At 51.9% G+C, this 12,409-nt stretch overlaps 1 protein-coding gene and 1 long non-coding RNA gene across 3 annotated transcripts in view; one reads left to right on the plus strand and one right to left on the minus strand.

Moving 5' to 3' along the window:
* The window catches only part of Ttc7a (tetratricopeptide repeat domain 7A), a 101,819-nt gene that overhangs the window by 11,272 nt on the left and 78,138 nt on the right, over positions 1 to 12,409 (plus strand). Inside the window, exon 4 of the mRNA XM_052186524.1 lies at positions 11,508 to 11,638. Within this exon, the coding sequence (XP_052042484.1) occupies positions 11,508 to 11,638 (131 nt within the window). The remainder of the gene's footprint in view (positions 1 to 11,507; positions 11,639 to 12,409) is intronic.
* LOC127687688 (uncharacterized) lies at positions 2,129 to 2,591 on the minus strand. 2 transcript variants are annotated; one of them, XR_007978471.1, is made up of 4 exons: positions 2,497 to 2,591; positions 2,428 to 2,461; positions 2,288 to 2,357; positions 2,129 to 2,217 (listed from the first exon to the last, which is right to left on the minus strand). It is a non-coding gene; the product is annotated as an uncharacterized LOC127687688 (long non-coding RNA). The 2 variants fall into 2 exon arrangements; XR_007978472.1 differs by lacking the exon at positions 2,428 to 2,461 and having other exon boundaries at positions 2,497 to 2,557.

The following is a 12,409-nucleotide window of genomic DNA, read 5'->3' on the forward strand; positions in this document are numbered from 1 at the left end:
CCCAAACTTACCCATTTGGAGCAAGGACCAGAACCACCAATGTGTGGTGTTAACATAGGAAAATGTGTTTTCCCTCCCTGTCCTGACTCAGGTGCCTTGGGTCCTCATTGGAGTAGCTGTGACATCTGTAGAGGACCTGGACTCTGGCTGGAGGGCTCCTGAGCCCTTTGCCTATCGAGTCCACTAATTTTAGGAAGCCTATCAAGTTAGTTTCCCTGGGCAGGTGGGCTGGAGGTACCCAGCTGTTAGGGCCCAGCCTGTGAGGTCTTCTTCCTCTGCTGGCACCCTGTGCCACAGGCCAGTGTTGGGGAGTGATCGTTGGGTGCTCAGATCTGTGGGGTTTCGTGGGAACCACTCCAGCTGTAGATATCCTGAACTGAATATCCCCCTCCCCCGCCCCGGGGCTCCTTCTCAGGCCTTTCTCCTACCAGCCTTGCTCAGTACGTATTGCTCTCTGTGTCCTGCTCTCTGCTCTCTCCAGCATGCCTCCAGCTTCTTGGGGGAACACAGTCCTGGTGGTCAGAGGTCCTGCCAGGGAGGTAAGGATCCAGCCTTGCTCGCATGGGCTGAATGGGCCGCTCGACTGCAGGGTGTGCTGGCTCCCCGTCCTTCAGTGGCTGCATGTGTCCTCTCTTGTCCTCCTCTGCTTGTCCTCCCTGTCCTGTTGCAGTGACCACACCTGCTGCTTGGCATGTCGGGGTTCGCCTGAGCCTGAGTGTGCTTGAGTCCATGTACAAAGCCGTCAGCATGTGCGTGCTGTGACCTAACAGAGGCTGTGGGGTCTCGTGGGTCCCTTCACCCGCAGGGCACAGGGAGATGGGAGGGCTGATTGTGGGACTGGCTTCATTTGAGAACACGAGGGCAGTGACAGCAGGAGCACCAGGTTCCCAGAGTAATGTCGCAGCAGCCATTACATCCTCACACCAAGTCAGGTGTGGCTCCTAAGTCCGCAGACCCCTGAGTTGGTGTTCTCTTCCTCCTCGGTTCCACATGAACCCCGGGCAGAGGTTGCAGTGACTTTTGTCAGAGCTCAGAGAGCGGGATCTAACCTGGGCAGTCAGACCACCTCTGGTGTAATACTCAGGATTGAAGGTGGAAAGGAATCACACCAAATCCTTGTGTTCTAGATAAGGCAACTGCGATGGAAGGGAAGCCGTCTACCCAGTATATCCCCTAGCTTCTGTTGGAACTAGCATCCTCCGTGTCCCAGGAGCCTGTCAATTTTGGCTCTTTCTGCTTCTAGGTGATCTCTGAATGAGCCAGCCTGGCTCAGTTCTAGACTATAGCATTCTTTTTCCTTTTCCGTTTTTGCACATGTGTGCACATGTATGTGTACACGTGTGTTATATGCATGTTTGTGTGTGTATATATGTGGGTCCTCATGCATGTCTGTGCATGTATGTATGTGGGGCTCTGAAGTTAGTGTTGGGAACGGTCCTCAATTGCTCTTCTTCCATTTTCACTGAGGCAGGGTCTCACAAACGCAGGGTTTGCCCTGAGGATGCTGTCCTTCCGAGATTGAGATTACGGCAGACGGCCATTCCCACCCAGCGCTTCTGTGGGTTCTGGAGATCCTAACGCTGGTCTTTTTTTTTTTTTTTTTTTTTTAAAAGATTTATTTATTTATCATATGCAAGTACCCTGTAGCTGTTTTCAGACACACCAGAAGAGGGCGTCTCTCATCATCGCACATCAGATCTCATTACAGATGGTTGGGAGCCACCATGTGGTTGCTGGGATTTGAACTTAGGACCTTTGGAAGAGCAGTCAGTGCTCTTATCCCCTGAGCCATCTCTCCAGCCCGTAACGCTGGTCTTTATGGTTGTGTGGCAAGTCCTTTAGCCGCTGAGCAATCTCCTTGACCCCCCCCCCCCATTTTCAAGGGTGGGGTTCATTTGGTGCCACTCAGTACACCCCTGGCTAAGAGGGAGAGGACAGAGCTTCTGTGTTAGAGGGGGTCCCGAGAGCTCGTGCTGGGCAGTTCCCCTTCTGGTGTGAGCGGAACACTTCAGGTGTCCTATGATCTAGTGTGAGTAGATCACCTCAGGTGTCCTATGGTCTAGTGTGAGTAGATCACCTCAGGTGTCCTATGGTCTAGTGTGAGTAGATCACCTCAGGTGTCCTATGGTCTAGTGTGAGTAGATCACCTCAGGTGTCCTATGGTCTAGTGTGAGTAGATCACCTCAGGTGTCCTATGGTCTAGTGTGAGTAGATCACCTCAGGTGTCCTATGGTCTGGTGTGAGTAGATCACCTCAGGTGTCCTATGGTCTAGTGTAAGTAGATCACCTCAGGTGTCCTATGGTCTAGTGTGAGTAGATCACCTCAGGTGTCCTATGGTCTAGTGTGAGTAGATCACCTCAGGTGTCCTATGGTCTGGTGTGAGTAGATCACCTCAGGTGTCCTGTGGTCTAGTGTGAGTAGATCACCTCAGGTGTCCTATGGTCTAGTGTGAGTGAACACCTCAGGTGTCCTATGGTCTAGTGTAAGTAGATCACCTCAGGTGTCCTATGGTCTAGTGTGAGTGAACACCTCAGGTGTCCTATGGTCTAGTGTGAGTGAACACCTCAGGTGTCCTATGGTCTAGTATGAGCGTTGAATGGAACCGAGCATAACTGGATATAGGGAAATCTTCAGGTTTACTGGTCTTACAAACCAGCACTTACTACTTCAGAGGGAGAAAGCGTCTGTGAAGGGCCTCACCCATCCGGCCTGGTGATGCCCATTATGGTGAAGCACAGCTAGAATGCTGGTGTGGGCCGAGGTGAGATTCCCTTGTCTGATCTTGTGGTCTGCTTGGAAAGGATGACCACTCAGAGGGAGATCAGGGTGCTGGTACCACAGTAGATAAAAGGAATAAGGGTGAAGTTCTGGGGCCAGGATGCAATGGCCCCAGGTCACACTCTGAGCAGCAAGGTCACAAGCCCAGGCTGCAATGGCTCCCTCAGGTGACACTCCGAACAGCATGGTCACCATGTGAGCTCAGTTTTCTCTGACTCTAGCTTTGAGCTCATCCCCTGTGTTCAAGAGGTACCAGTGGGAGCCACTGTGGGAGAGGGACTGCCTGACCATAGGGCCTTTCCCAGTGAGCTAGGAAGATGATCTGAACCCAGAATGGACCACTGATGGCCACAAGCAAGGTAAAAGCCCAGGGCAGTGAGTGATAGCTGTGTGGGGAGGGGGCAGCTGTCCCCCTGAGAGGGCATTGGGAACAGAGCTGGCGGAGAAGCTCAGGTGTCTTGGTTGGTGTCCTGTGGTTTGAATGAGCGTTGCCCCACCATAGAGTTCCACGGTCTGTTCCCTGCTTCAAAGATCTAAGTCTGAGGCCTCCATGGGCCCAGGGAACAAGCGGCCCTCTTCTGGGTATCTAGGCCCTGAGGTTCTAACTAGCTCTAAGATACTTCAAGGCTGTTCTCAGCATCTTGGGCCTGCAGTGGTCAGGCACCTGAAGGCTCAGAGTGCCGTCTGGCACTTTCCTCAAGCCTGCCCCTTCCGATTTTTCTGGTGCATCACTGTGCTGATGACAGAAACCCCTGCTTCTCCAGGCGTGCTTTCTGCCTTGAGCCTTCCAGACCTGAGCTGTTGCTTCCTAATTTGGGAATTACTGTTGCTCCATCTATGGTGGGATTGGAGATGGGCATGGGGGGTCCCTCAGGACCAGCACTGCAGCTGGTTCCATTTCTCCTGCCCAGATTTGGGCAGGCCAGCTCTTTAGCTCTGAAGAAATGTGACCTTCGTTCACATGTAGTGAACTTTGGGGGAGGAGAGATACAAATTGAGCAGTTAGGAGGGCTCTGGTGCTCGAGCTAGCCACTTCCTCCTCACGGACTCGGGTGGTTGTTCCTACTCACTTTCCACCAGAACAATCCCACAATGCCCTGTTCTCACCGGGGAGTCTGTGGCTAATTAATCCTGGGCTGCTCCCAGGACATGGTAGCATACCTGGCTTTATTTTGCTGTGTTTTGCCCGGTGTGACAGGAATTAGGTGTTGGCTTTGGCTTCTTTCCCAAGGTGTAGGTTGTCTGGCTTGTAGAAAAGGGATGGCACTGCCTTGGCCCCGGACCGTGGGCCCCAGCGTAAGGGGCTGGCTTCCAGCTAGAGAGGGAGGATCTGAGGAGGAGGAAGAGGCTGGGTGAGTTCACTGCCTGCTCACCTAGCATGCACTAAGCGCCAACTGGGCTGAGAGACACCAAACAGTTAGCCTACTCCTACTGGCTGAGGCAGTGAAGGCAAGGTGGCCCCGCCCCGTCAGAGGGGAGTCTTGGGCAGGGGAGGCAGGAGGCATGTGGCAGCCCCCTTTTTGTTACTTTTCTCAAACACCTGACAGAAGCCACTAAAGGGAGGAGAGGTTTCCTTTGGCCCTGCTATGAGAGGATACAATCTGTCACCGTGGGAATAGACAGTGTGGCAGGTAGCTTAGTCCCTGGTGTCTTAGCTAGGGTTTTTCTGCTGTGAACAGACATCATAACAAGGCAACTCTTGTAAAGGACAACAGTTCATTGTGACTGGCTTACAGGATCAGAGGGTCAGTCCATTATCATCAAGGCGGGAGGGAACATGGCAGTGGTGCTAGAGGAGCTGAGAGTTCATCTTGTTCTGAAGGCAAACAGAAGAAGACTGGCTTCCAGGCAGCTAGGATGAAGGTCTTAAAACCCAGGCCCATAGTGACTTACTTCTTCCACCAAGGCCACACCCCCTCCACCAAGGCCACACCCACTCCAAGGCCACGCCTCCAAATAGCACCACTCCCTAGGCCAAGCATATTCAGGCCACCACACCTGGTGACAAATGCTTGCTCACACTGGCTGATGAAGGAGTAGAGAACTGGACAAGAACTGAGGCAGGGCTGTAACCCTAAAGGCCCACCCCTAGAGATCCGCGACTGGCAGCTATACCTTCTTTTGTAACAGTTTGCCAAGCTCCTGAGATGGCCCCACCAGCTAGTGAATATTTGAGTACAGGAGCCTGCATGGGACATTTCACATTTAACCCATAGCACCTCTCCTCTGTTACTGAAGGCCACCCTCAGAAGTAGTTGGGGGTGTGGGCTGCAGGTAGTGCCTTGGAGAACTCAGCATGCATCGGACCTGCCTCCAGCAGGGTGGACAGCCTTGGCTCAGCCATCAGACACTGCAGTGGCACGTGACGGAAGAGCCGGGCATTTGCAGAGCCTTGGTGGGTGCTGAGGGCAGAGGAAGACACTGGAGGGCAGAGCAGAGTGCTGAAGGCCAAGGCCTGGCACCTGCTCTCCATTCTGGGGTTTTTACCTCAGGGGTTTTGGAATGAATCTGTTCTCCCTGAGATAGCACTCTTCACCCATGAGCAGAGAGAGGTGTGCTTACTGGGAGGTCTCCGTGAGCGTCCTAGCAACGCGGGCGGGTCCTTTTGGTTTAATTGCATGGCCTATCACAACCCAGGCTTCGTTAGTAATCCCGCCTTACTTTTTGTTCAGAAAAGCAAAGACTCGGTCTCTGTGAACATTTTGAGATATATCCTTCTAGTCTTTTTTTCTTACAGATTTATCTGGACTTTAGAAAAATAAAAATAAGTCGATACAGTATGCCGTGACACCTGTTGTAAAAGGCTAATAATTCACAAAGTACAGTGGTGCCTACCTGCAAGCCCAGGTGCCGCAGAGGCTGAAGCAGGAAAAATACAGATTGGTCATCACAGAGACCCTGTAAGATTATTTCAGAAATAGTTCATGAAAATATTTTTGAATATTTTTTTAAGTTTGAAAACTAACTTTGAAAACTTTTGGCTGGGAAGATGGCTCAGTGGTTAAGAGCACTTGCTGCTCTTGCAGAGGACTTGGATTCTGTCCCGAGCGTCTACACGGTGGCCCACAAACACCTGTTACTCTGTTCCAGGCGTGTGATGCCCTTGTCTGGTGTTCGCCAGCACCAGGCACGCAGGCAACACATTTATGTACATAAAACAAAATAAACAAATCTTTAAAAAATAAGAGTTGGACTGAGACTGTAACTCATTGGTGAAGTGCTTATCTAGTATAGCTAACTTGGGCTTTTCCCAGCACCATGTGAGGCTGGGCGTGGTAGCATATGCTTGTAATCCCAGCACTTAGAACGCGGAGCCAGGAGGACCAGAAGTTCATGGGCATCCCTGAAGCTAGCCTGGGCTACATGAGACCAAAAGACAATATAAAAATTATGATAAATACACATACATCTCTCTCTCTCTCTCTCTCTCTCTCTCTCTCTCACACACACACACACACACACACTGTAGTTTATATATTTAGCAATAGAGTCATGATTAGCAAGACCATAGGTTTAATTCCCAATATCAAATATATATAGGTACACCCCCCCCCACACACACACCCACACACACACATATTTTTTTTCAAGGCTTAACCATGGTGGTACCCTTTTGTAATGCCAGCGTTTGGGCGTTTGAGGGTCAGGAGCTCAAGGCCATGCTCAGCTGTATAGAGAGATGGAGTCTGGAACACTTTGGCTCAGAAAAACACGCACTGAAAAAGCGAAGCACACATTTCAGCGTGGTGAGGCTGCTGTGCGCCATCTCTAGAACTCCTTTTCTTGTAAAACAGACTGCTCATTAAACAGTACTTCCTCTTTGTGCGCCCTTTGCCCCTGGTGACCGTCCCTTGATTTCCTCTCTGCATTTGAATTTACTTAATTAGAATTCTATAGTATTTATCTTTTCGTCTGTTAATGATGCTGTTAATGATGTACAGTCCTCTGTCCAGGGGTACTTGGGGCACTTCCCCGTTGGGGTGAGTCTGGATCTAGAGACCTCCTCAGTTCAGTTCTGTGAGCGCACACGGAGCTGACCCATGTGATCCTTGCTTGCGATGCTACTGCTAACCAGCCGTGCTGTGCCGACCTCCGTCCTTCCTGTTCCCACAGTTGCCCACTTTTGACTGTGATCTGTGACAACCGTGGCCCACTAGACCTTTAGGTTAAACAGTAAACAGTTTCCTCCGTCCTTTCCTGGCCACACAGGGTGCCCGTGCTTGGTAACTGTCTTCCCATCTTCCGTAGGTACTGCGGTCACTCTTTCACTGGAGGGTGGGTGGGTGAGTGGAGAGGGCTACCTTTTGGGAAAGGGAATTTCTTAGCAGAGGAAGCCTCCTGTCCCCACTTGTTCAAGGGCGGGCGGGCGTTGTCAGACAGCCTGCCACAGTTGATGAGTCAGCCTGTAGTGCAGGAGGCAGACCACGTGCTGAGCCAGGGCAGGACCTGAAAATGCGGGGATGTTCTCAAACGAGCTTTTCCTTGTTGGTTTTGTGTGTTTTCACAGAAAGTGCCCATGTGCCAGTGTGGCACAGGAAGCGGTGCCTGGCACTTCCTGGGAGTTTCTGGTTTCCTGCCCAGAGCACAGGGTTGGTCCACAGCTGCTAGGCCCCAGAACTGCTAGGCTGTTGTTTGAGCACTTGTGCGGAAAGACTCTTGGGAGAAGGGGAGAACTCTCAGGGTTGCTGTGGGTCTTGAACCTGCTGTGGGCAGGAAGTGGGTCTTCTTTGCAGTCAGACCCAAGGATTTCTGGCTCTGGGAACCTTACTGGGCTTAAGTATGTTGGACGTTATCCTACAGGCTCTGGAGAGGAAGGACTCAGTGGTAGAGAGCACGAACTGCTCTTCCAGAGAATCATGTCCAGTCTCCAGCACCCACATGGTGGCTCACAACCATCCAGTCCCAGGGGATTACAGGTGCTTGCTGCTAGGGCGAGGCTTGGATTTGAACCTGGGTCCTCTTAACCCCTGAACCATCTTTCCAACCCCAAATATTATAACTTCTAAGGAATTAATCTTCATGCGTTTATCCATTCGTGTCTGTGTTTGCTTGTATGTATGTATTGTGACTGCACATATGTGTTCTGCAGATGTGTGTGAATGCTGGAGTCTTGGGTCTTATCCTCAGAGCCTACCTTTTATTGAGATAAGGGTCTGGAGCTCAGCAGAGAGGCCTGTCTATGGAGGAGAGGGCCTCTGGAATCTGCTGGCAATGCAAGGAGACGCGTGCACAGAAGGCTCGGGGCATAGGAGACTCAGGGCACAGGAGACTTGGGGCATAGGAGACTCAGGGCACAGGAGACTTGGGGCACAGGACATTTGGAACACTGGCAGAGCTCCGCCTAGAATGTTCCAGTCTGGGTTTCATTGCAGAACCACCCAGACAACCAAACACAAAGTGGGAGATTCATTTCACATTCTCTGATGAGTCAGAGGGAAGGGAACATAACCGAAGGAGAGGGGATTCGTTCCTTTCTTCCTTGCTGAGACAGATCCCTGATCAAGGCGGCTCAAGGAAGACAGGGTTTGTCCAGCGTAAGATTGGAGTAGAAACAATGGCACTGGTGGTCTTAGTACCTTCCCAGTCGGAAAACGGAGAAGTGAATACTGTTCCGGAACCACAGCTCATAGAACAGACTGCCCACGTTTGGGGTGGGTCTTTCTTTACCCAGTCCAGAAAATCCTTTTTACAGATGTGCTCAACTTGCCTGTCTATACTGAACATTGAAGAAAGTCTCAGGGAAGAGGTAGGTTTTGCTTTGAGCACAGTAGAAACAGTGGGCCTACAGTTCTTGGAAAAGCACGGTGGCAAGCTTCGGCTGGGAGCGGGGAGCGGGGACTGGGGACAGTTGTAGCTCAGGGAGGTGGAGGGCCCAGGCCTTGTCCTCCATTCACCCTTGCAGGAGCCAAACCATGGGAGGCCGGAACCAGCAGCCTGACCCAGAAGTGTGCAGAGGGGAGTCAGCTATAGCATGTCTCTGGGGACCCCAGGACTGCTGTCTTGGAGCAGATCTGCTCTGTATCTTTTGGAATCAGTCATGTCACCTGCAGCTAGTCTTCTGGGCTGGTCTTCTTGAATAGCTCTGTTCTTGTCACACCCTCTTACATGGTGACAAGCAGCACACCTGAGAACGAGGCTCTGAGAGATCACAGAGCCTGCTTCCTGCTTTCTTTCTTCTCCTCCCTGGTCCTCCAGAGTGAGGAGCCTTCTGGTCTTCAGAGTGAGTCACTTGGCAGGCACCATGTTGACACTCAGTGACCTGGGTAGCTGGGCCTTTGCTTTGAGCAATGGCCTTCCCATTCTGCGCCCACCTCCCCTAGGCTGAGGTTCCCAGCCTTCCGACATGGTCACACTCCGGCCTGGCAAGTCAAGCAAGGTCACTGAATCTGTGTGTGTTGATATCGAGCCAAGAAAAACAATGCTAATTCCTTTCCTTGTATTTGCAGAGCACTTTGTACCCTGTCAGCCATGACTGGGCTTCTTTTTCCTCCCAGACAGCCTGTGCTTGTCTGGTACCTTCTCTGTGCCAGGTGGGGGATGGTTGAACACCATCAGGTGGGGGCTAGAGGGCGCCTACAACCTACTGGGGAAGTCAAACAGAAGGCGAGTATGAGCCTGTGAGGTGTGAGAAGGCTAATCCGGGTGAGATTTGTCTCAGGACCTCCTAGAAGAGGTGACATCAGAAGGTGATTGGCAGCCTCCTGGACTTGGTGGGAAAGCCAGGCGGGAAGAACAGCCCAGCCAAGCTAGGATGGCATCTCCAGCAAACGGGAGCAGGAAGTTGGGATGGATAAAGTCAGTGGGGTAAGAAAAGAGCTGGAGAGGTGGTTCGGATAGGTCTCAGAAGGTGTGGTGTGAAGCACCCCGAGTTAGGCCTCCTCTGTAGCAGGAAGGCCTCTGGGGACTTTGGAAAGGTCCCCCTGGAAGCAGTGTGCAGTTGGGGACAGAGCGAAGTGAGAACACAGGCAGTGGGCTGTGCGGGCCTCCCACTGGAGAGACACAGCCTGGAGCAGGGGTGGCGGCTCAGCTAGCTGGTGAGGCCTAGAGAACTGTTCCTAATCCTAAAGAAGCTGTCCTTAGCATTTGTCACGTGCAAGGTCATGTGGGACACAAAGGGAAAGACACAGTGCTGATGCTCGTTGGGAAGACCTTGTCCCAGGGCTGACATTTCCTAGTCAGGTCTGTGTCAGCTGCAGGCCACAGACTGACTGTGACACAGCAGGGAGGGAAGGGGAGGGGAGAGGGAGACACTCAGACACAGAGACACACCGACAGAACAGACAGAGAGGAGGGAGGGGAGGCAGGCAGGAGAATAGAGGAGACGGCATGCGTGGGGTGGGTGGGTGTGGGTGTGTGCTGGCTGTCACTTGGACCTGGCGATGGCCGAGCGGCAGAGCAGGTAGCGTCTGGTGCCCCAGCGCTGTGCTGGAGTCACGTCTGGTCATTATTCTGTATGGACTTTCTCTCCCCATCACCTCTAACATGTCCATCAATGCTTTTCCTTCTTTGTCTTTTGCAGATTGGTTTATTAACTTTTATTTGGCCCTTGGATCTATCTGCTTATTTTAAATACATTTTAACTGTAGTAAAGAAAATGACAATATAAAATTTTATCATTTAAATGTACACAGTTCAGTAGTGTCAGTTATACTCACTCTGTGTAGACATTATTTTTGTTTGGCTGGTTTAGTTTGTTTTTTTGTTTTTTTTTTTTTTTTCTTGAGATAAGTTGTCTTGGGTAGTCCTCAAACTCATGATCCTTCTGCCTCATCCTATTTTTTTTTTCTGAGACAGGGTTTCTCTGTGTAGCTCTGGCTGTCCTGGAGCTCACTCTGTAGACCAGGCTGGCCTCGAACTCAGAAATCCACCTGCCTCTGCCTCCCAAGTGCTGGGATTACAGGCATGGGGGGCTCCTGCCTCATCCTCTTGAGTGCTAAGATTATAAGGAAGTGTCACTAAGTGTGGCTAAACATTAAATTTGTTTTTTAGATTTATGTATTATTTTATGGGTATGAATGGTGTGCCTGCATGTATGTCTGTGAGCCACATGCATCCCTGGTGCCCACTGAGGAATCACCCAGGACTGGCGTTAGAGAGATGGGAGACACCACTTGGTGTCGGATAGAACCTTAGCCTCTGCAAGAGCAACCAAGGCTCTTAACCGTGGAGCCTTCTCTCTAGCCCTAGGCATGCTTTAAGGCAGATGTCTCTCTAGCATTTCCAGGTTAGCCTCTGGCAACCACTTAGCAAATGCTGCTGAACTGAGTAGTAATTGTGAGACCGATTCCTATGGGCTCACCCTGGGTTGTGTCCTACCGGTGACCATGACCTCATGCTGAGACCATGGAGGCAAGAGCCAGTGGGAAAGTGGGGTACCGTTGCTGAAAGATGGGGACCCAGAGCAGCAGGTGTACACTGCAAGCAGATAGCTTGTCAACACAGACAACTCCCAGGCGAGGGACAGTCCCCAGGACTGCTCCTGTACTGCACGGATGGGCAGAGGTGGCACTGTGGGGCCACCGTGGGAGGCCCCAGTGCCTTCTTGGGTCACTGCTTGGTCCTGGCTCTGGCTAACACCGCTATTGCTTCAGCCTTTCCCTCCCTCCACAGAACTAGGCCCTGCTTCACACCACATGTGTCCTCAGATGCATCTGCCCCATGTCCGTGGGAAGGGCCTGGAGTCCAGGCCTACGGTGGACAGGTCTGAGGTCCCCTCTTTCTCCGGCAGGCCTCTCCCTGGAACGCCTGCCCAACTCCGTCGCCTCCCACATCCGCCTGACCGAGCGGGAGGAGGAGGTGGTTGCCTGTTTTGAGAGGGCCTCCCGGGTGGCTCAGGTGTTCCTGCAGGAGCTGGAGAAGGTGAGCTGGGAAAGGGGTGCTGTGAGAACACATGCTCTCTTGGGAGCACACGCTCTGTCCTCCTGGAGGTTAGAGGGAGGTTCCTCCTCTCCCTACACTCCATTTCTTTGGTTAGAAAACTCATTATGGTGCACTGGTTCTGTTAGGGACTCTTTACCACAAGAGGAGGCTTTTCATGAATAAATAAATGGATCCATGTCACCTGTGTGGGAGCAGGAACCCCATGGAGCTGAGCTTGCAGGGACAGCTGTCACACCCCTGTTTATACCTGATCACTCCTGACAGCAGCCCTGGGACAGAGGTGTCACATGCAGCCCTGTGTAGTAAATGAGGTGTAGAGAGATCAAACTCTCGAAGGAGGACGGCGTAGGCCAGGCTGACTCTTGCCATTCGCATTCTTCCGTGGTCTCCATGCTCTCTGTGCCCGCCGGCACCTACCACCTTGGGAGAGCTTTGCTGCACGGCCAGGGAAGATGGGCTGTGCCATTCTCCAAGCCGTGGACACGGAGGCAGCCAGCGGGAGGCGCGCTCTCAGCCCCTCCGTTCCTACCTTCCATGGCGGACCTGTCCTAACTGTGTGGGGGGTGGCATCAGACCCGGTGAGCCTTGTGGGGGAATCTCAGCTCCTCTGTACCTAGGACCTGAGGACATCACTGTAGTCTGCCACTTAACCCTCTCACTGCTGGATAGAAAAAAAAATAGATGCTGTTATTTTTTTTTAAAAAGATTTATTTATTTATTATATGTAAGTACACCGTAGCTGTCTTCAGA

This window comes from Apodemus sylvaticus, chromosome 6 (assembly GCF_947179515.1).
Source record: "Apodemus sylvaticus chromosome 6, mApoSyl1.1, whole genome shotgun sequence".
NCBI classification, from domain to species: domain Eukaryota; kingdom Metazoa; phylum Chordata; class Mammalia; order Rodentia; family Muridae; genus Apodemus; species Apodemus sylvaticus.